Source organism: Dipteris shenzhenensis, chromosome 27 (genome assembly GCF_047967505.1).
Source record: "Dipteris shenzhenensis isolate YYH24624 ecotype China chromosome 27, Dip_SZ_1.0, whole genome shotgun sequence".
NCBI classification, from domain to species: Eukaryota; Viridiplantae; Streptophyta; class Polypodiopsida; order Gleicheniales; family Dipteridaceae; genus Dipteris; species Dipteris shenzhenensis.
In genome coordinates, this window is record NC_141622.1 from 15036166 (window position 1) to 15060526 (window position 24361).

Consider the following 24361-nt stretch of genomic DNA (forward strand, 5'->3'; position numbering starts at 1 on the left):
GAAAGCGGCCCTTGCTTCTCCTGGTGATCAAGCATTTGCTTCCACAAGCAAATGGAAGACCAACAAGAACATTATTTGTAGGTTTTTTGCAAGAGGAAAGCACACATTGAAGCCCATTGCTTCAAGAAGAAGGAACAAGAACAAGAGAAGCATCATGCCAATCTCTTGGCTATAGAACAAGCTGAATCTAAAGAGCCCTCGGAGATACATGCAGCTACAGCAGAGGTTCATGGCCTCTCTCTTGAGGATGAGGATCCTTTCGACCAGGAATGGGCTTTCTAGGCCATATGCTATGTGTGTTTGTGTTGAGTCAATAAAGGTTCTCATGCTTGAGTTGTCCCTCTAAACTAGATGTATTTGGAGTTAATAAGAGGTACTCTACCCTAGATTTTTCCCCAAAACTGAATGTATTGTCTTTTACTTTGGTTTAATGATATTGACCACCCAATTCAGAGTAAGGGGGAGTGATGAGTGATGGTCTACCCTTGCCGGTCGCAAGCTCACTAAGAAGTCGCTATCACACGACAGGTGTTGGATAGACTTGCTCTTTGCAGTACTAGTGACACGACCCCAGCACTCCTGAAACCTCTGATCTGCAAGCAAACACAAGAACACACCAATGTGAGAAATCTGGATTCTAAGCAGGCTGCTCACCACCCAACCATGACATCTACGGGATGCGATCCCGAATCAAGAGATGTCCCCTCCGAGCCACGAGCTGAGCTACTGGCACGAACTCCCAACCAAATCCTAACCAGCCTGGTGTCCCATACCACCAGGTGGCGCTATGAAGCTTGGGATCTACTGCTGGGCCTTCGGCTACGCTATGATGCAAGCGCGCATCCGCAACTCAATCCAAGATCCGACCTGGCACCTAGGAACGAGACTTGCTCCCATTGGCTCCCAGAGAACTGAACCTCTAGGCCCCTTATATAGACTCGGGCCCCAAGCGCCAAAAATAGCGAAGACCTCTAACTGGTTCATACCCTTGCCACTCAACCCGAGAATCAAGCCTGCCTAGCTCTAAGCCTCCCCAGGCTACCTGAGCTAGTCTTGTGTACCCAGTACACGTCAAATATCAATCCGTGCACATGACATACTTCCCCTCCTCTAAGAACTCACTCCTGATTCCGCTAAAAAACTCGGGAACATCCTCTGGAGGTTCTATAATGTCTCCCATGTTGCATCCTCCTCAACACAATCCTTCCACTTGATCTTGTATTCCGTGATAGTTCTATTACGACTCTGTCTATCCCGAAATTCAAGAATACTCTCAGGTTCATGTGGAATAAAAGTCAAATCTGTAACTTCCATTATTTCTGGAGGAGAAACAATTTGATCATCCGCACCCAGTAATTATTTCAGTCTACTGACATGAAATACTGGATGTACTTTAACATCAGGAGGCGCAATTCTAGTCTATATGCAACTGGTCTAATTCTTTTAATAACCTTGAACGGACCACAGTATCTGGGGGATAACTTCGGAACCAAACCAGTACTTAGGCTCTTGGATTCCTTGGGAATTCGCAAGTATACCATCGTTCCTTCAGAGAACTCTCTAGGTAAACAATGTCTTTTAGCATAAAATCTATCCCGATCTTGGACACTTCTAATACACTCTTTCGCAAACTGCAACATTTCTTGCATGTCTTGCAAGAAGGTCTTTGCAGCATCATTTTGGATTTCCTTTAACCAAACCATAACTGGTGACTTAGGTTCAAACCCGTACATAAGCATAAAAGTACTGTAACCAGTACACTCGAATGCTTCGTACTGTTATAAGCAAATTCTATCATAGATAGATAATCTTCCCATGAAGACTGTCTCTTAGAAACATATGCCCGAAGCATATCTTCAACCAATTTGTTGACCTTCTCTGTACTGCCATCAGATTGTGCATGATCTGAGGAACTCATACTTAGAGTAGTTTCTAACTTCTCAAAAACAAGTGTCCAAAAGTTACTTGTCGACTTCGAGTCCCTGCCGCTGACTATTTCAGAGGGCAAACCATACAGCTTAAACAAGTGGTCCACAAACTCGTGAGCCAACTGAACAGCTGAAATAGTTGTTCTAGTAGGTAAGAATCTAGCCATTTTTGTTAGACGGTTCACTATAACCCAAATAGAGTCATGACCCTTGCGTGTTCTTGGCAAACGGGTAATAAAATCCATGGAAATACTTTCCCAATTATTACTAGGGATTTGCAATGGTTGTAATAATCCCGCGCTTCTAAGGCGTTCTGCCTTAGTAACGTGACAAACCTGGCAACCTACCACATAGTGTTCAATAAATGCACGCATCTTAGGCCAATAAAAGATATGCTTCACAAGAGACAAAGTACGATGTATACCTGGATGTCCAGCACTAGGAGCATCATGACACTCCCAAAGAATCTTGGATCGAAGATCCAAAACATGTGGCACACATATCTTTCCATTCCGGAACAGCAAGCCGTTTCTAATCATCCACTAACCTCCCGCCGCCTGTACCGTAGGTGGCACAATCCCTGAGTCCTGGTCAACCATGGAGCTCCCATCCTGGACTCTCTGCCAATAAGAACTGAAATGACTATCAGTTGCACAAAGCCCTCTCAAGGATTGAAATAGGTCTGCGGATATTTTCGTAAATGACATAGCATTTACAAACTTGACTCGACTTAAGGCATCCGCCACACTATTCAACGAACCCTTCCGATAACGTATTTCAAAATCAAAATCTTGCATTAACTCTGCCCATCGAGCCTTTCGTCCCCTCAATTTAGACCCATCACACACATACTTGATTGACTGATGATCGGTCAATACAAGAAACTTCGAACCATACAAGTAGTGTCTCCAAACTTTTAGAGCATACACAACTGCATAGAGTTCTTTTTTTGGTATGGGCCAACGACATTGGGTGTCATCTAGCTTCTTACTCTCAAAAGCTACAGGTCTTCCCTCTTGGAATAAAGCTGCCCCAATTGCAAAATCACTCGCATCGGCCTCTAAAACATAAGCCGGGTAGGATCGGGTAATGCAAGAACGGGTGCTTCCTTGATAGTTAACTTCAAAGTTTCAAAAGCCTTGTTCAATGCATCCTTCCAAGAGATCGGCTGAGTAGACCTGCGTCCACGACCTTTCAATATGTTTATCAAGGGTGCTGTGATGTGGGAATAATCACGCACAGACTTTTGTAGAAATACCGTGAATCCTAGGAAAGAACGAAGTTGTTTCACAGTCTGAGAGATAGGCCATTCTAAAACCTTCTAGATACGATCCAGATCAATGCTAATACCTTCAGAAGAAATCTTGTGTTCTAAGTAAATGATCTCCTTCATAAAGAAGTCACATTTACTCATCTTGGCATAGAGCTTATGCTGTCTTAGAATAACTAAGACAATCCAGAGGTGTCCTATGTGATCCTCGAGCGTTCGGCTATATACCAAGATACCCTCATGTCTGTTTAGGGTTCCTCTTTGGCCGGCTCATTGCCGCGTAGCAGCCCCCCTGCTGTTGCGCATTGTGCTGGGCAGTGCTGGGCACCCCTTTGGAGGCCTCTTATAGGCTGAAATGGAACAACCTACTGGTCGTCCTCCTAGCCTTGATGGTCAGCCTGTAGGCAGGGGGGTCAGCCCCCTTATATGGCTCCGTGGCAGTCCTTGCTAGGGTAGGAGGGGGTCGGCCCTGTGGAGCCCTTAGCCGGGCTGTTTGGGGCAAGGGGTCAGCCCCTTTATAGGGCTGTGTGCCAGCCCTCATGTGCTGGACGGGGTCGTCCTATATGACCAGCTGACTAGGGGGTGGCTGCCTATACATAGGCCCCCCTTCCCTCACACTTGTTGCATCGCAGTGTGGAGCAGTTTGGTGCCTATATGAGCAGAGGTTTTCCCCAGCAGTGTGGGGTTGTCCTGAGATCCCTTGCACTCTCTCTCTCTCTCTCCCCCCTTTCAAGTTCAGTTTGTGAGTGGTTTGCTCTCTCTCTCTCTCCATTTCTGTCCAGATCTGCTGCACTTCTCACAGAATGTACCTTCATTGGATACAGGGTGGAGTCAAGCTCTACAACCCAACCATCAAGAAGATTCAAATCTGTAGGGACATGGTGTTTCAAGAGCACAACAGTCAAGCATGTTGAAGCCCCAAGAAAAGCACCCTGCAATCAAGGATGCATGTCACGACGAGAACCAATAGAAACAACTGAGATTCTCAGAGTTCCAAAGCCACCACGACCAGCACCTCTACAAATAAAAGATACACTTCCCAAATGGTACCTATAAACTCTAGAAGAGTCGAGCGCGCTCCTATCGAAGATCCAAAACCCAAGGTAGATGCATCATGCTCTATGGACATCTCATCGGTTGAGGATTCAAGGGAACCAAGTACAGCTGGTTACTAAATCAAAGAAGCTTTTCAGCATCAAAACAAGGCAATAGTCAAGAGTGTGGACAAGGTGCATTAATGCATGTGTGTGTGTGTGTTGGAGTCAATGCTCCATCCTGTATTATCTTTCATTGGACCTTAGTTACTCACCTGTAAGGCACCCAAATGAGGAGAAGCCATGGGCATGCTAGGATAGGCGAACTAAGCATCAGTGTGCAGCCATCCATCATCTTGATGAGATGGACGGCATGTTCACGAAAGAGATGACATGGCAGTTATAGATGACATGGCAAATTCAGTCACCCAAAGAGAAGACATAGCAGATCATAGATGTATGTTGCTGGCGTGGCACTGTATGGATGTGGCAGATAGCCACACAGGACTGTACAGTTACTAACAGCAGACTGCTGGCATGGCAAAAATGCCACGTGGACCTGCCGACTGCTGATGTGGCAAGAATGTCATGTGGACTTGTCAACTGCTGCCATGGACAGGTAGCCTGATGACAAGGTTGGTCGGCAGCAGGGTGGCCAAGGTCAGTCAGGATTTATCTTCCTTTGCCCAATGGGTGGGCTATATGAGTGGGAGTTCCCACTCTCCAACACTTAGGGCTCTTCCCTCTTCATACTTGAAGCGAGTACTAGAGTCCAAGGCATATGCTTCCCTGCACCTGTTCCTTCACCTCCTATCTCAGGAGTTATGCAGGGAAAGCTACTGAAATCCAGTAGACGAGAGTGCAGGCCTCATCAGTCTTGGACATGTGCACATGTACACAAAGTGCAGGGCTGAGTCTTAGACTTCTGCCATGCTTGTTATCTCAGATTTCACATACTCATGTTTACCTCATTACAATTTCGAGTTCTATATTGACATTATTCCTCTATGATACGCCATACTCCGAGCAAACAAGTTAACTCTATGGCCTTACAACCTAATCCCAAGCAGATAGCAAAAACAGGTACCACGCATTGGACTGGCTGCACATTACGTGAGTAATCAAAGCACTCATTCCAAAATGACTCTTGTGAAGCAATCAAGTGCTAGCTGCAACCGTTGGTTATATCATACAAATGCAGCAATGTTCCGTAGAAAAAAGGCCTCAGCTGGTGGTCGATCAGGATGAACAACATTATGAAGTTATTTCCAGCCTGCCCATCAGAGAGGCCTTATGCTCGAAATGTATGTAATTGAGATTTTTCCCTAGTTCGAAAATGTAAGTAATTGAGATTTTCTGCTAGTTCTGCAGACTCTCGCCCCTATTTCTTCTTAGCTTTATTTGTAGCAAAGAAACAACTCTTGTAAATAGAGCAGCTTAAACACTTACAGGTGCACCAAAACATCAACTGGTAAGGAGCCAAGAATTTACGATAAAAGTAATGCAAGTCACATAAAAAGGAAGTTAACTTTTATTTGATTGTGCCTCAAAAATCCTGATTAACATTTGACTTCAAGCAGGACCACATCATCATTTTGTACATATAGACACTCCAAGCTGATCCTATATTCCTATTTTGCCTGATGTTAATGAAAGTCTCTCAAGGAATGCACCACCATGCCACACATCCAAAAATGTCGTGGCATGAGGTTATTGCCTCATATATACGATGACACCTTAACTCTAGAAGAAATAAATCATATCTATCTAGATGAATCCAGGAACTTGCCCAAACTCATCCTCTGAAAACACAACAACAGTTTCAATTTCATGATAGTCGCTCACAGGCATCCCCACCCTCACCGATGACCAATATCCATATCAAACAAAGAGTTCTAACAAGCAAAAATAACTCTTTGATTTTATTTGGAAGGGTTAACAACCACAGGAAGGGACATGTTATTGCTATGGTAAACCCTAGCTATGTATGAAGCCTTAAAATTGGGCTACACCCTAAGAGCTGGCAGTGACTCAAGTCATCTACAAATAGAACTTTGAAACTTTCCCTACATGAGTAAGCCTAAGTCTATAGAATGTCAATCTATAGCAAGAAGATATTGGGTTAGATCGTGGATGCTAACAATGCAAAAAAAAAAACAGGTTTTATAAACATGATGATTAGGGAGGACAGAATCACCATCTGAGCCCAAACATCCCTCCTTCATTAAAAGTGCCTATGTCCCCAAAACAAGAAAGAATATCCATGCATAAGCAAACCTTGTGCTACAAAATGGCACCAGCAGACGGAAAGAGCAACAAGGAGGAAACATACAAGCCCAAAAAAAAAAGCTAATAGCAAAACAACAATATTTCCTTCACCCTAGAACAAACAAAATTGAAGAATCTCGTTAAAGTTTTGCAATCCTCTTACTTGAGCCATTTTTCGATGGCAATCCGCTCATATGAGTGACCATCAGCTGTGATTACGGGATCTTCCATGATCTCTTGAGTAATGCAGTCAACAAACTCTGGCGGCATTTTTTGATGGATATCTGAATCATCCCAAATCCGCATAGCTGTATTGAATGCCGAAATATCAGACCAGAAACTCTGCCTATTAGAAACCTGTGCCATACCTTGAAGTCCATCACTGCTCAGCTTGGGGATTTCCTCTTTCTGTAGTGAAACCAACGGTCCTTGTAAACCGAGGGCCTCTGGATCAAATGGTGGCATCCAGGTGGATGCCTCTGAGACTTTCACTTCATAAAGTTGTGGAGCATCACACATCTGCCACCTTCCTCCACCCATGGTTTCATTCCGATCTTCTAACGAAACAGAAGACAGGTCCCAGTTCAGACCATTGTCCTTGTCAGAATACACATCACTGCCATCATCTTTTGTTGGCTTCAATATTGGCGATGTTATTAAGCTATCTATTATTGCAGAATCAGGGACAGACACAGAGCCATGGGAGACATGATTACACACAATGCCTCCAGCTCTAACAGTCCCCAAGTCTGACGCAGGTTCCCGTGGTAGTAAAGGCTGAGGTACATCCATGTAAGCCAGTTCATTTCCACTTTGTGAGCTACTAAGAGTTGGCTGCAAAGGGGACAATGAAGAAGCTTGACCAAGTACAGGTGTTTGCGGGGAACGGGAAATGGAAAGCGGTGCAAAAGATTCAGAAGGCTGAAAAGACACACATGCAGGTGTTTCAAAAAATGTATGCTCAGAGAGGAAGGAGCTCTTTATATCAGTTTGTGGATTTTGTTCATGCTGATTCTGAAAGTCCACAGGAAGATCCATGGGTGAAAAAATCGATGGGCTTGAAAAAAGTTGATGCAGAGACTGTATATGAGTTAAGGGAGGAGCTATCGGAGGCTGAATACCTGTGGCACCCACCTACAAATCCAATGGCAAGTCAGCAACTCTCTCTCTCTCTCTCTCTCTCTCTCTCTCTCTCTCTCTCTCATATCCTTACCAACACCTTCTTAGATGGACAAACAGAAATCACCTAACCACCTTACGAAATGCTTACCTCTTCAACATAAACATAAAACCATAATTATGGTTTCTAGTCTTACAATAGCCACGCATAAGACTAGAAGCCATCAACTTCATTAAGCATATAGCATAACATTGGATTATATACAATGATATCTACACTAACTTTCATGCTGAAAACTGGGGACTATTGATACTGAAATTTGTTCACATAATCTTCTCCACACATCTTGACCTCAATGAGCTTTTAAAAAATTCTCTCTCTCTCTCTCTCTCTCTCTCTCTCTCTCTCTCTCTATTAGGCGTGTGCTATTTGATGCGTATGTCATTCAAACAGTGCTTTACGGTGTGGAGGTATGGGGAGGCAGCATTTCAGCATCAAAATGGAATGACATTGAGAAATTGCAGAAGTCATTTCTCAAAGGGCATTTAGGAATTAAGTCCACCACACCATACTCAATCATGCTTCTTGAAACTGGTTGCAGACCCATTGAGCTGAGAGCACTGGAAAGAGTCTTCAAATATATAAAGAGGATTCAAGATATGCAAGCACATAGGCTACCAAAGAGAGCATGGGAGGCAAGCAAGAGACCTCAAAAAACAAACAAGAGCAAGATGCTATCATCTGGATGGGGGTATGGCATTAAAGGCTGGTTCCAAAGATGGGAAGTTGCTTCTTACCTAGATGCAATGCCAAGGGAAGAGGAGAAAAGGACATTTTCTACTGCACTTTTAGAAGCACTACACAGTAAATGGCAATCAGCAAAGAAAAGGACCAAATATGAATATTATTGTGAGAATATCAACCCCAACTATTGGACCACATACTCTCAGAAAGAGAACAAAGCACACAAATATATATGCACACCTATCTCTCTCAGGGCAAGAAGAAGCATCGCAATCATCCAAACTCGATCACACTCCCTAGAAGTGGAGAAAAAAGCATGGGAAGGAGTATCAAGGGGACAAAGACTCTGCCAGCTATGCAGCTTAGATGAAGTGGAAAATGAGGCACATGTTCTTTTGACATGTCCGCGATATGAGCATCTAAGAGAAGATTTCAGCAATGTCACGCAGCATCACAACAGTTTGGAGAGCTTGCTTTCCCATCCTCACCTCGCAGCCTTGGGCAATTACATTACCAAGGTCCTTGCATACCGTGACCAATGTATTACACAGGTAGCAACATGCTAGCTGTCCACTCCACCCTTCTTCAAAGAAGGAGACTTTTTGTAACATTCCATTGGGTCCCATGGGTCGATTTCAGGCCCCCAGAGGACGATAATAATAGTTTCTTTCTTTCTTTTCTCTCTCTCTCTCTCTCTCTCTCTCTCTCTCTCATGCGGTGATGAAGCTTCATAACGGCTGAGCGAAAGATCAAGAGGGTCTATGCATTGAGTTCATTGCATATGAGATTAGCATCCTCGCCCCAATCCTAGCAAAGCTACTTAATGAAGCTGTTTGCCTTGGCTTTCCACGCTCTTGGACTCTTAACACTATCTCACCTATCCACAAGGCAGGGGATCCCATGAACCCGAGGAACTACACGACCATCATGATTGGGTATGTCATGTCCAAGATTTATGCATCCGTGCTTGATTCTGAGGTCGGTCGATTCGCACAGATGCGAGGGCTTAGAAAGAAAGAAAGAAAGAAAGAAAGTTTATTAAAGTCTTCGGAAGACCAATGGCTCTATGAGACTGTGAAAAACCTAGTACAAATGAGCTGTGGTGGTGGAGCTACTAAACGAGCATCCACACCAATGCAAATGCAAAAAATCAAAATATCAGTACTAAATCCTAAGTACAACATAGTCATGTCATGTCGGTAGTCGACTATCTCATCATCATCACCATCAAGACATCATGGTGGATGAGGCGATGGGGTCATGAAATCGGCGATAGAGTGTTGTCGGCCACTCAAAGGTGCAGCCCTGGCATGCCTCCTGGTCATAGCTCTGCGTCTAACCAAGGCTACTGTAATCCCCGTCGGGCGGGACCTCACTCTAAACATGGAGGGGATGTCCCCAAGTGTGATCTGTGTGTCAACCCTCTGTCTGAGCTATCGGGTCATAGACTATGTGTCACGGTCATGTCGAGGCCTCATCCTGTGGGTGTCCATGTGATCTGGCTCGTGATAGAGCTCAAAGAGGGATCAACCAAGGAAAAAGTCTTCTCCTATCTCCGTGCTCAAACCATCCTCTCGCGGTGTCTGAGTGCCTCATGAACGAAACCTGCCAAACATCACCGGTCTAGGTAGGAGATGAATCGGGCCAAAACCCCATAGCTATCTCTGAAGAGGCAGTAGAAGCGTCCTCAATCTCATAGTAAACAAGACACCTAAAGATGAAGTGTTCCTCTATCTCAACCTCCTACATGTCACACAAAGTGCCTCTCCCTGGGTAGTCTCTCTACTCTGCCGCTCTCGATACGAAGTTTATGTGAAGAGACCCGAAACTGCCCAACCAAGAGAGATCCTCAGTGAGTGAGGTAAGTAAATCTGAGTGTACCCTGGTGGATCAATGAAACCCTCCGCTGTGATAAGTAAGAAGTGATCTCTGTAGAAGCCTAACTTCACTAGAAGATCACTCGGGCCCAGCCAGGTCCGAAATGTGTGTAGCTGTAATAGATCCTCACGGATAACCTGGTTGACCTCGTGATAGGAGGGGAGAAAACGGAGCATCCATGCTATACTGGAATGGAGGTAGTCTATCCGTCTAGAGCCCCAGTCCCTCAAACCATCTCTCTGTGCGTGCATACCAACACCTTTGGTCTCCTCCAACTACAAGTGTCATAGAAGAGGACAGTGCTAGCCATGGTAGCCTGCTACGCCCAGAGGTGTAATCCCCATACTCTCTGACTCGATACAGATACATGATAACCTGAAATGCAGCATCTAGTTGTAATGGGGGTGATCCAAACTCCGCCCGAATGATCTGGTGAGGAATGGATGGCTTACCACGGATCATCCGTGATAACATGAGAGCATGTAGCCGCTCCACCTTGGCCCACTCTGTATCCGACAAGTCTGGTCCCCAACATGGACTACCATACATCCCCGCTGAACGGACCAAGGAGTCAAAAAGCAACCCTTTGGTCCATGGATCCTGAAAGTGAGAGCGAAAGCACTACCTCTCTAGTCTAGCCAATGAAGCATATCCTCTGCTCAAGCGTGCCTACTTTGCGAGTCTCATAGTGAAGATGGGTCCAGAAAAGATGACCTCAAGATAAGTGTATGATGAAACTACCTCGACAAGTGACCCATCAAATGCGAATTGCTCTTGGCGCATGACGGCTTGAGATGTATTGAAGACCATAACCTTGGTTTTACCCAAGTTGACCTTCAAATCATGAGACTCATAAAAGAACTGTAGTGCGTCAAGGTGTCTCTGGAGGCCCTCTGCTGAGGAAGACAAGAGAGCCACGTCATCTACGTAAAGCAATATCCGGATCAGTGTGCCCGCTAGAGCGCAACCTACCCCCCCATGTGTCTACATCACTGTCTCAAGCTCGTCAATGTAGAGGCTAAACAAGGTAGGTGTTAGTGGACACCCTTGTTTGACCACGATAGTCCTCATGATCTCGTCTGTCCACTCAACTCCTACCCGAATTATGCCTAAAACTCTCATAAAGTGCCATGACAGCCCAAATGATCTCCTGGTCGTAACCTAAATCCTGTAGGCGCCGTATGAGACAGGCTCTCGAAACCATATCAAATGCCTTGTGGAAATCCACAAAGCAACAGTAAACTCTCTGCTTCCGTGCCCTCGCCTCCTCGATGATACATCTGAGCGTGAGAATGTGATCCATGGTCCCATGATCACGCCGGAATCCGGCCTGTCCTTCGGCTCTAATTTCTCGACACTCCGTAAATCTGTTGACCTCGAAATCAAGTACTGATGCATAAATCTTGGACATGGCATGTCTAATCATAATGGTCATGTAGTTCTCCGGGCTCATGGGATCCCCTGCCTTGTGAATGGGTGAGATAGTGTTAATGGTCCAGGTACGTGAAAACCCCAAACAAACAGCTTCATTAAATAGCTTTGCTAAGATCGGGGCTAGGAGGTTAATCCCATATGCAATTAACTCAATGCATAGTCCCTCACGATCCTTCGCTCGGCCATTATGAAGCTTCATTACAGCATCCTTTACCCCTCCCTAGTGAAGAGGGTACATGATGTGGGGCGTGGCATATGTGAGGTGTTAGGGACTGGCTCATTTGGGATATCATAGAGTGTGCGTGCATAATCAAACCACACTTGCGTGTCAATGAGTGGTGAGGGGGACCGTCCCTCTAGAAATCTCCGCTAAAAGTCCTTAGAGTTATTATTGAACAGAATGTTCAGTAGCTCCTCCTCGTTCCGGCGGACCAAGTCTAGTTTCTTTCTGCGTACCAATCGACGGTACACGCGTTGCATCTTTGGTTCGCTCGGAAGACTTTTTGGTTTCGAATCTGAGCTGACCGCGTAAGCCTTACACTCATCATCGTACCAGGGGATGGTGGGCCGTACCAGTCGACAGTACACGCGTAGCATCTCTGGTTCGCTCGGAAGACTTTTTGGTTTCGAATTTGAGCTGACTGCATAAGCCTTACACTCATAATCGTACCAGCTATTACAACGTACAGTCCCAGGGGATGGTGGGCAAGTGGAGCGGGTGATGTGCGGGAAAGCGTGAAGAGCAGCCTCGTGTAGTGAGCGGGTGATGTGCGGGAAAGCGTGAAGAGCAGCCTCGTGTAGTGAGCGGGTGACTAGGGCAGCACGATCCTCTAATAGGGGTATGAAGTCAATGTAGGCGAGAAGTATGTACAGACGGCCAGCGTAAGTAGGTGAGTGATCACGATCAAAGCGTATATCATGGTAGGTGGAGTAAGAACTCAGCGGAGTGGAAAGTGCTGCGCAACGGGGAGTGGAAATGCTAAAGAAAAGATAGGTATGATCAGCCCTTGGAGGGAGAGGTGCTACGGTGAAGTCAGTGATGCGAGATGTGAAGGCAAGGGATCCCATGATGTAGTCAACAACACTGGAGCCTCCCCCATGTGGAAATCACGTGAAACCACCTGAGGTGGGCCATCTGTCAAGACCATTGGAAATAATGAGATCATGCATCCTACCGAGGTCTAATAGAGCCTGCTCATAAGATGTGAACGGTCCTTGTTTGTCAGCCGAAACCCGCAGCATACCTGCCTCCTCAAGGTCAATGTCTGGCAGTAGAGTGGAATCATCCTTAAAGTCGAGGAGTGGTGCTTGACGAGCGCACGTCCTCGCGTTGAAGTCTCCAACTAGTCCACGGCTAGAGAAGTAAACAATGGACTGATAAAGAGCAGCAAATGGAGATAACTCATCCTCACCTCGAATATCTCTTGCAAAGTGGGAGGTCTCAGGGGGGAAGTAGCAAACTGCAATAAACAAATCCTGGCTGTCCATGTGCCGAATCCAGATCCAAAGAAACCTGGAATGCGCATCTCACTGCTCCACTGAGATGGCCCCTAAAAGTGTGGATCTGTAAAGGACTGCAACTCCTCCTGACCCTCGAACCCCTCTTGTATCCCTCGTCTCATCTCTGTAGGCAGACTCCCATGTATAGCCGCTGACGGCTGACTGAGAGGTAGAGGGGAGAGAAAGGTCGATGCGTAGTGCAAAACAATGTATGACCCCTCCAAAGTAGGTGTCATAATCGGTGAGAAAACTATAGCGGGAGAAGGGAGAGATGGAAGAGATGATGTCAGTGACAACCCCTCTACCCCAGGGGAGGGTGGAGCAATCGATGTCATGGGTAGGGGTATATCAGTGCCAGTAGCTGTAGCTGCGCATATAGAGGCTGTGGATGGAAGTGGAGCTGAAACTGAAACTGAGGCTGACACTGAAGCTGAAGTTGAGGCTAGCGCTGAAGCTGAGGATGAGGATGTAGCTGAGACGGAAGCTGAGACTGAAGCTGGAACTGAAGCTGATGTTGAGACTGAGGTGGACCCCGCCCTTGCAGAGCATAAGGACAGGCACGGTTCAAACATGATCATGGGACCATGGACAACCTCCTCACGCTGAGATGTATCATTGAGGAGGGGAGGGCACAAAGACAGAGGGTTTATTGTTGCTTTGTGGATTTCCGCAAAGCCTTTGACACCGTTCCTAGGGCCCGCCTCATCAGGCACTTGCAAGACTTGGGTTATGACCAAGAGGTTATCTGGGCAGTTATGACACTTTACGAGAGTCTCAAGCAGAGTCCGAACAAGAGCTGGGTGGACTGAAGAGATTCCAAGTACGATTGGGGTCAAACAAGGATGTCCTTTATCACCCACCTTGTTTAGACTTTACATCGATGAGCTTGAGGCAGCCATGCAAACATTAGGGGGGGCTGGATGATCTCTTGTTGGCACTCTGATTCAGATATTGCTTTACGCAGATGACGTGGTATTCCTATCATCCTTAGCAGAGGGGCTCCAGAGACAACTCGATGCACTACACTCTTTCAGTGAGTCGCATGATTTGAAGCAAGGTCATGATCTTCAATACATCTCGTGTCACAATACATCAGGAGAGATTTACTTTTGACGGATCGTCGGTAGAGATTGTTTCATCACGTACCTATCTAGGGGCTATCTTTTTCGGACCCATTTTCACCATGAGACCGGTGATGCAGGCTTCGCCTGAACAGAGGGTATGCCTCGTTAGCCAGATTGGAGAGGCAATGCTTCCGTTCACATTTTCAGGTCCCTCGGACCAAATGTCTACTATTTGACTCCTTGGTTCGATTGGCAAGGATGTATGGAAGCCCTTGTTGGGGGCCGCACTTGTCAGATACGGAGTGGGCCCGAATGGAGCAACTACAGGTTCTTATGCTATCACGGCTGATTCGCAGTAAGCCGTCAATCCCTCACCAAATCATTTAAGCTGAGTTTGGATCTTCACCATTGCAGCTTGATACAGCTTTTCAGGTCACTACCTACTTGTATCAAGAGAAGGCATACGGAGATCGCACTTTTGGACACAATAGTATGGTTAGCATTATCATCCTCCATGGCGCTATTAACGAGAGGTGACCAGAGATGCTGGTATGCGCACGCAGTGGGGTAGTTTGAGTGACTGGGGTTACATATGGATAGGCTTCCTCCTCTCCAGTACAGCATTGATGCACCATTCTCCCCACTCCAATATCATGAGGTCAACCATGTCATATGTGAGGATCTTGTACAGCTACACACCTTCTGGACCTGGTTGGCATTGGCTGAGCTCCTAGTAAAGCTTAGCTTCTACAGAGAGCATTGCCTACATCTCTCAGATGAGGGATTTATTTGACCCACCAGGGTATACACGAGTTAACTTACCCCATTCATTGAGGATCTCCATTGGGCAGTTTCGGGTCAGAATCCGCATTGAGAGTGGCCGAGCAAAGGGTCTAACTAGGGAGAGGCACATATGTACCTTATGTAGCCTACAGGAGGTTGAGTCAGAGGAACATTTCATCTTCGAATGCCCTGTTTACTATGAGATCAGGGGACGTTTTTATTGTCTATTCAGAGATAGCTCCAAGCTGTTATCTCGATTTCTCTCTTTTCTAGATCAGAGATGCTTGACCGCGTTCATTCATGGGGCAGTTAGGCATTGTGAGCACCTACTCCGTTCTTAGAGACATGAGAGACAAACCCCGGTGGACTCTTCTCAGAGCATGATCACGGAGTTATTTCAGCCGGACCACATGGATGCCTGCTCTATAGGTCTCAGACATGATCGTGACCCAGAGCCAGACACGGCAGCACAAGCAGAGGGTTGATGCACAGAGTACACTTGGGGACATTCCCTCCATGTTCAGAGTGGGACCCAAATTGACAGGTGTGACTGTCGCCCTTGTCAGACGTAGAGCCGTGACCAAGAAACAACGTAGGACTGCATCTGCAGAGGACCAACAACACTCCATATCTGATTTCATGCTATCGCTCCCTCACATCTGACGAGGAGAGGGGCCACATTGTAATTTGAGCACACTTCATTTTGTATTATGACAGCAGTTGAAGATGGTGATGCTGTAAATGATCATTATTATTGTTAATGATGTGACTATGTAGGATCCAGCTTTTCTGCTTTCATATGGGTGTGGATGCTCGGTTAGTAGCTCCACCCCTCCAAGTGGATTTGTATCAGGTTTTTTTCACAGTCTCATAGACCCATCGATCTTCCCAACTCTCTCTCTCTCTCTCTCTCTCTCTCTCTCTCTCTCTCTCTCTCTCCCCCCCCCCAAAAGGTTCGAACAAATGTGGAGTGGACATGGAGATTATGAGCACTGTTGGGGTCAAACAAGGTTGTCTATCATCACCAACCTTGTTTGGCCTATATATAGAAGAGCTCAAGACTTTCATTGGGACCCTAGCGGGGGCAGGCTGCTTTCTTGCCAGCTCCTTGATCCAAATCCTCCTATATGCAGATGATGCTCTCTCTCTCTCTCTCTCTCTCTCTCTCTCTCTCTCTCTCTCCTCCCCCCCCCCCCCAAAAGGTTCTAACAGGTGTGGAGTGGACATGGAGATTATGAGAACTGTTGGGGTCAATCAAGATTGTCTATCATCACCAACCTTGTTTGGCCTATATATAGACGAGCTCGAGACTTTCATTGGGACCCTAGCGGGGCCAGATTGCTTTCTTGCCAGCTCCTTGATCCAAATCCTCCTATATGCAAATGATGTGGTCTTACTCTCATCCTCAACAAAAGACCTCTAGTGACACTTGGATGCACTTCATACCTTCTGCGAGACACATGGGTTGAAGGTCAAACTTGGTAAAACCAAGGTCATGATCTTCAATACATCCCGAGCAGCCATGCACAGATAGCATTTCACGTTGGATGAATTACCGGTGGAGGTTGTTGCATAATTTACATACTCGGGGTTCTTTTCTCTAGGCCAATTTTCGTGATGCGACTAGCGATGTAGGACCAACTGAGCAAGGGGATATGCCACACTTGCTAGACTTGAGCGACAGTGCTTTCACTCTCATTCCAGGATCTCTGGACCAAGTCTCTTCTCTTTTGACTCCTTGATCTGCCCAGTAGGCATGTATGGCAACGCTTGTTGGAGGGCCGACCTATTGGAGACAGGTCGGTCTTGAGTGGAGAGGCTTCAAGTCCTCTTGCTTTCACGAGTGATCCGCAATCATTTTAGATAGTCTTCGGAGCATCCCCACTACAGCTTGACGCAACATTCCAGGTTATCACATACCTAGAATGTTGGCTCTTATATGGTGTCAGGAAGTAAAGCTCTTATACCTTAGGTCACATAAGTTAGCTGGCCCTATTTTCACCCATGGTTTTGACAGCTAAGGGCAATCCCAGGTCTTGGCATGCATGGAAACGCTGATGGTTTGAGTTACAACTTACCCCAATGTCAGCATAGCATTGAGGCCCCTTGTCCCACTCACATATGACAAGGTCAACCACAACTACACACATTCACGACCTGGTTGGCACCCAGCGAGCTTCTACAAGGACAATTGCTTGTGGATTTCAGAGGAGGACTTCGTTGGCCCACCAAGATATACACGAATCACTCCTTGAGGATATCAATAAGGCCGTTCCATGTCTCATCACACTAACTTCTCGTTGTGAGTGGGCCGGTTAAGGGCATATCCAGAGAGGGTTGCATCTATACTTAAAGTGATTGGCAAGAGATTGAGTTAGACGAGCACTTCACTTTCAAATGCCATGTATACTATGAGATCTGAGGTCATATCAATGTCTCTTCAGGGATGGTTTCGGACCCCTATCTAGTTTCTTGTCCTACCAGATCAGAGAAGCCTGGCAACTTCTCAAAGCATGATTGCTGGGTCTTTTTAGGAGACAGCATGTACCGATAGGCCCCAAGGAAACAAGATCCGAGGACCAGAACGAGAGACGTCAAACTCGCCAATGGGTCGAGGCACATGTGGACCAGGCTTGGGGAACCTCCCTCCATGCTCACCAGATTAGCGGCACAATCACCCCAAGTGACAGTGGCTATTATCCGGCGCAGGGCCACAACTAGGAGACCATGCAGACCGCACGTACTAACCGTCGCCGACACTCATCACAAGTTTTATGCCACCATAGCCTCGTACACCGCCAGGCTCCTTCTTGGGCTTGACCGATCATTGCAATGATGCCACGCCACAGCTTCCATCCTCTCCATGATCTCAGAGAGTCTATCCACTTTCTCATCGCCCCCTTCTCCTGCTCCCCCCTACCATTGCTCTGGGCTCCCAACCCCCTCTCATCCCTTCCAGCTCTTGCCCTCTCTCTCTCTCTCTCTCTCTCTCTCTCTCTCTCTCTCTCTAACACACACACACAGAGCCCGTCTAGCCCTTCTGCTCCCGCTCAGCCCATCTAGCCCTTCCGCTCCTGCTCAGCCCATCTAGCCCTTCCGCTTCCGCTTGGCCCGTCCAGCCTTCTTGCTTCAGCCAGAGGCTCCCAGCCACCTTTCACCTCAGTGCTTCAAGTACCACAATACCTTCGCCTCAGCGCCTCAACAAGCAATGGGTCCCTTTCAGCCGCCTCAGCCGCCTTCAACTCCAGTTCACTGCACAGCACAGCAGTTCAACTCAGGGGGCAGTCGCACGCAGTAACCTCCAGCAAAGGTCGCAGGACAGACAGGTCGGGGGGTTTCTCCATTAGTTCGCGCGCAGGGGGGGGGGGGGGTCCCTTCTTTTCTTCCACCTGGAGTTAGGGCTGATATATATATCTAGATGAATTCAGGAGTATGCCCAAACTCATCCTCTAAAAATACAACACAGGTGACAGTGTGCAGTTTCAATCTCATAATTTAGTCACTCATAAGATTGAAAACCATCAACTCCGTGACGCATAGCAGGTGCCAGGGAGTAGCTACTATGACATCCCCATCAGTCATCATTAGGGCTGACCCCCAGCCCTGCTCAGGGGGTCAGGAAACAGCCTGGGGGGGTACTGTTTGCAGCCCAGCCAATATGGATCAGAAGAAGCAACAAAGCCCTGTTCCTGCCACCCTGACTTATCACTGCCTTCGCTCCGACTCCCTCCCCCTATGCTTTAAATCACAACAAGCAAAGAAGCAAACTAATGGGTTAGGCCCACAATAACAAGTCTACTATTTACAGCAAGAGCTCAGAAAGGTTAAGGCTAGACTTGCCTCTATGGAAATGAAAGTTTTTTTTTGGGGGGCAGAAAAGATATTTTCTATTATATAAAGAAAGATTTATACATTGAGCTTCACATAGTTCCACAGGGGTGGGATATCAGCAAAAAAACCCAGAAGGGGTTACATCAGTAGACTTCAGCATGGTATCATCAGAGAACTTCAGGGTGGGGATATCGGAGAACTGAAAGTTTTCAACATGGAAAACAAGGGGAAACAGGAAATAATACAGAAGTATTGCAGATACACAGTGAAACAGCTCCTACACCAGTCTGTGACCACATGGTTACCACTAAACTCAACTTAGTGAAGCATGAAATTACAGCAACAATGGACAATAAAAACAACAAAAGCCATGTGTATGAAGAAGGGCAAGAACAGGAGAAAAGGGCGCTGTCTACGCATAGAAGGATTACCTGAGGATTGGCATGATGGGAGTATGACCAAAAGGGTTGATCATATAATAGCAGCAACCCCCCAGATTGAGTGGGACTCAGAAGATATAAGTTGTTGACCAACTGGGGCCACAAGCCAAAGTAATTCTCAATGACAAGATGGCAAGATGCAAGGTTCTCGAAGCTGAGAGGCACCAAGATATGGATCGCGGAGGAGCTCACCCCAACTCAGCTCAAGATGAAAACCACCAAAGTGAAGGTGGGCTGTTTACAGAGATTCAAATCCAAAACCAAAGATTCTCAATCTTATACTGATGCAATTCAGGCTGATTATCTCTCATAGTAGACCATAGCTAACCTATAATAAGTTTGGGGATGCTATATCGCTCCCAAGAGAATCTCAGTCTATAACTGATGGTGTTTATCACTTTTTGTTTTGTACTTTCTCATAGGCCTGTGAGGCCTCCTGCAGACATTAATACAACTCTCTCTCTCTCTCTCTCTCTCTCTCTCTCTCTCTCTCTCCCACCCCGCTCTTCTCTACTTGGCTCCGCTACACACAATGGCTCTCTGAACAGCTCCAAACTCCAACCCTTGAACCAGGCAGAGGGGACACAGCCCTTTTCTTTCAATCACCCTGAATTAGTTCCAACCAAGGGGTACCTAAGAAGGGCAAAGATGGAGCAGATGGAACTTCCAAAACAAAGGTCTGCTTGGACTCCAACAGGCAAATATTCATATTCCGCCATTGCTTGAGTTCCTACACCATTCCCTTTTGAGAATCCATACTAGAGATATTACAACAGACCTACAAGCATTTCAAGACCGCAGGAGCAGATATTTCAGCTACAATAAGAGATTAGAGAACTCAATCTTTTACTTGCAGCACTGGAGATCGAAAGTTCAAGCAAGCAAGAAGTTGTCCAAGAGATAATACTAAAACGCAATACATCTCCTATTGCACCACAGCTTGTTTCTACTGTCCAAGAAATTATCAAAACTTAGGATAAGTCTATGAAAAAAGAGATGATAGCAGAAGCAGACAACGAGGTTAACAAAGTTGACCTTTATGAGGAGATCACGGAACATGAAGCAAGATTCAACATGGATGATAGAATAATGGAAAGCCATAAATATGGTAATAACAACACTTACAGATAGTAAAGATGGTTTCACTACTGGTGCCTTGTTCCTTAAAAGGTTCACTCCATCCTCTTCATTCTTATCCAGCCTTTGAGCACTGCCACCAAAAATTTCTGCTTGGGTGCTGGTGCTTTCTCCTGTGGATGTTTCAACGCCTTTGGCCCAAACATTAGTCCAGGGTATTCTTTTCCAGGAAAAACCAGACGACTGTGGCACTTGCTCAGGGTTCGAACTGATATTCAAGCTTCCAGGAGGCGTAAGCGTAGCTGATTTTTGAGCTTTTCCTTTAACATGTGCATCTTCTGTCATGCTCCTCCCCCAACCACCCTTGGTGTGGATTGTTCCCTGTGAGAAAGGTCCCCTTTTGGCATTTCCACCGTGCCTTGGATAGCCCCACCTCGTTAAATTATCTGTTGCACCCCTAATTCTCAATCCTTGGTCGCGTACAAGGCCTCTAAAGAACTTTTCATTCTTACCAAATTCTACAGTGTTCACCTGAGTGCACATTGGATTAGCTCTTCTGCCATCCAACTCCATGCTAGTCTTACTTTTCACCACAGCATCCTTTGGCTCTTGTTCTGTTGGTCCATTTTTCACTGGTTCTGTGACTCTTTCCTTGGCCTTGTCTTTTCGCCGTCTCTCTGTTTCTTTGACCCTTCTCATCTCCCTCTCCCTCTCTGCAGCTGCTTCCCTTTCACTCTCCTTTTCTAATTCCAATTTTTCCTCTCTCTGTCTTCTCCTTTCTTCCACTAAACGAGCCACTTCTTCCCTCTGTTTCCTTTCCTCTGCCTCTAAAAGCTCCTTCTCCACTCTTGCTTGCCTCTTCTCCTTGGCTTTCCTGCGAGCCTTCTCGCCTCTGATTCCATAAAAGCTGTCCGACTCATCAATTCTCCCTTGAGAACTCTTACACCCCTCAGCAGAGAGATCTTTTGCTGGCTGCCCTACACCTACTAGTTTTCTCCATATGAAAGAGAAGATCCTCAAAACAAATGAAAGGGCTCCTGGAAAAGACTGCCCAGCTCTACAATTATCCTTTCCATGTGTGCTTTCCCCTAGCGAGGACCTTGATCCATGCAGCCCAACCTCCCCACTATAAAGGCATCCTCCTCCAACAGGCCATGTACTCCCAAACCAGGCACATCCACCTCTGTCGGCTGCCTGCGGCCAACTTCCAACCTTAGCCCTGCAGCCTCGCCAGGGACCTCGAAAATATGGAACTCCTGCTCCATTTACCAGTTGTCCACCAGGATATGCAGACGTCCCTGCCTTTCCTGTGCAGGATGAATGAGGAAATGAACCTGGCACTTCTAAAACTGGCCTTTTTGAGATATGACCGCAATATGTGCACATGAATTTGCCACCCCCCGGATTCTGAACCTTATAAGCTGTTAAACAGTTCCGACATCTTCGTGTGGCTTCCTTTCGCCATTTAGCAGCTTCTTGTGCCTCTATGCGCTTCCTCTCTCTCAATAATGCACTTCTTCGTGCTCGCCAGGATGATAGCCAGGGCAAGAGTAGTTCATACCACCCCAAGCTGCTCAAAAGTACAGCAAGACAAGCCAACCGAGGAGAAGTGACTTCTAACCGGAAACCTGATGGTAGAAGCTGAGAAAGTGCCCATATTATAATGAAAGGAACGATAAGCCACGGTAACATGGTCACAATGCGCCGTGACCACCTTGATATCACACAAAGTATGCACATTATTTTTCCCCTCTTCCGTCTATGTTGCTTCTAAGTCCTTTCCCAGAAAGTCAATTTTGTGTTGACTAATGGCCCAACTCCAATGCAATCTAAGATCAAAACCAAAACCTCTTGCTTGCCCCTAGATAACCATAAAGGGTACGTCTGTGTGTCTCTGACTCCAGAGGTCACGTTTGTCTTCGTCCGGCGATAGAGGGCACGTTTGTCTTCTTCCGCACGCGAGAGAGAAGTCAAAAGAGAACCAGCCGTGGTCTACAAAGAAGTTGAGAAACGAGCGTTTTCTGCCCAACAAAGCCCAGAAGAGTGAGAGAAGACTTCAATGCCAATCCATGAGCAACAAAACATGAATATACTGCCGTGAACCCATGAAAGCGTCCGAATTTAAATTTCCTGTTTGAAATCTCCATCGTAGACTGCAGGTATGCAAGTGAGGACCGAATGCAGTCCGGCAGGAGCCCAGAAATGCGCCATGGGGGCACACAAAACGTCTCACCGCGAGTCTGGAGCGACTGAGCTACAGATCACAATGCTGGTGGGCGCTTGGGACAAGCAAGCAGCTGGAGCAGGTTCGAAAGGAGGGCAAAAAGGCGAGAAGGAAAATGGAACAAAAAGCAGGAAGAAGGTACCTGGGCGGCGTTGGAAAGGCAGTAGCGAGGTGTACAAAGAGGGCGATGGAGCTATGGCGAAAGATGATCTTATCAGAGGAAGTAAACTCGAAGATGGAGATGGAGATGAAGATGAAGATGAAGATTATGAAAATGAAGATGAAAATTGAAGGATTACTTTGCAAAACTTCTCCTCTCTTCTCTTTTCTTTTAATAGAAAAATACACTCTTTTGCCAAAATTTCTTTACATTTCATTTCTTTCACTACACATTTCCACATTTTTGCTTCAGCCTTTCGAGATCCTTCTCCCCTTACCTCACCCTCCCTCTCAGCCTCCCGCCTAATCACCACACCGGGGTGGAGTGGTTTGCGACCACCCTCTCACCCTATCATAGCTTACCAACATCCAGGTTTCCCTCGGCTCGCCCCTACTCCACTGCACAAGCCCAAGCAGCAGCAACCAGGTTTTCCCTCCCACATCAAGACGCGTGAACCCAATTTGAAATCTTAACTCCAACGGGTTTGCAAACCTCCCCCTCCCACGTGAACTGGCTCTTAGGGGCTTTCTTTTTGGCCTACCCTTACAGGGTAGCCTTAGCAATGGTTCTACTTTGGCAAAGCTAAAATAGGGGAGTTTTTAAATTTCATAAATTCTAGATTTTTCTCATTGGCCTTTCTTAAAGCTGTGAGCCCAATAATGCACAACTAACTATTTTGGGTCTCACTCTCTCTCTCTCTCTCTCTCTCTCTCTCTCTCCCACTAGTCCCTAGCCTACCCACCCTTAGCCTCCCCATTCTCTCTCTTAGCTTCCCTCACTCCACCACTAGTCTCTCCCTTTCTCTCTCTCTTAGCTTCCCTCACTCCACCAATCGTCCCTAGCCCCCCCCCTTCGCCTCCCCATTTATTTTGGGCAGGTCTATTGAATGACATGTGTTATTCATCTTTTTTCACTTGTTAAAACACCTCCCGCCACCACGCTCTCACTCACGTCCCTTCATGGCTCTATCTAGGGGCATGTTGCCTTAGACAAGCGCATAGCAAGCTAGGGTCCACGACAGTGGTGGTCATACACTTGCACACGTCCAACACACGCACCCGCTCTGACCATCAAGCCAAGATGTTCAAGGCAATCTCTTAAGGCCTTATGTCATGGAGGGGGAAAAGAAAGGAAATCTATATTTCCCTTATGAATTGTAAAACGTACCCTCATAAAATAAGGGAAATAGCACTCCATGGTCCTTTGCGCTATTTTCCTTACCATCGAGAGCCTGTTTTCCCTACCCATTGATGTGACTTCTCTATTGATGTGACATTTTGTTATAGTCCTCTCTCATTTTTCCTTTGACATTATGGCATGCACCAGGGGAAAAACTTAAAGGTTATGCTCCTTCAAAGGAAAGACATCCAAAGTAAAAACTTCAATGTTATGTTTTTCCAAAGGAAAGACATCCAAGTAAAATCATCCTTATTTCCCTTCTCGTTTCCCTCCATGACAAGCCAAATTTCTTTTTACTCTTCCAAGTCATTGTGCCCCTTACGCGATGGTACCCTCCAAGCATTTCTCTTACACATTGGTTTGTTTCTCGCCGTGTGCGTCTGACAGACCAAGGTGTGGGTAGGGGCATTGTAGGCTTCTTATACTT

General features: G+C 46.4%; 1 protein-coding gene across 3 annotated transcripts in view; it reads right to left on the reverse strand.

Moving 5' to 3' along the window:
- Positions 1–22917, reverse strand: part of LOC147883912 (uncharacterized) — a 60825-nt gene extending 37908 nt beyond the window's left edge. For 2 of the 3 annotated variants that reach the window (XM_087398420.1, XM_087398418.1), the window contains exons 1-3: positions 22738–22916; positions 20420–22392; positions 6664–7634 (exon numbers count right to left, since the gene is read on the reverse strand). In XM_087398420.1, the coding sequence (XP_087254546.1) occupies positions 6664–7634; positions 20420–22111 (2663 nt within the window). In that variant the 5' untranslated portion in view covers positions 22112–22392; positions 22738–22916. Of the gene's footprint in view, positions 1–6663; positions 7635–20419; positions 22393–22737 lie in introns of all 3 variants that reach the window. The other variant, XM_087398419.1, reaches the window with a different exon arrangement.
- Between the last annotated feature and the right edge of the window lie 1444 nt (positions 22918–24361).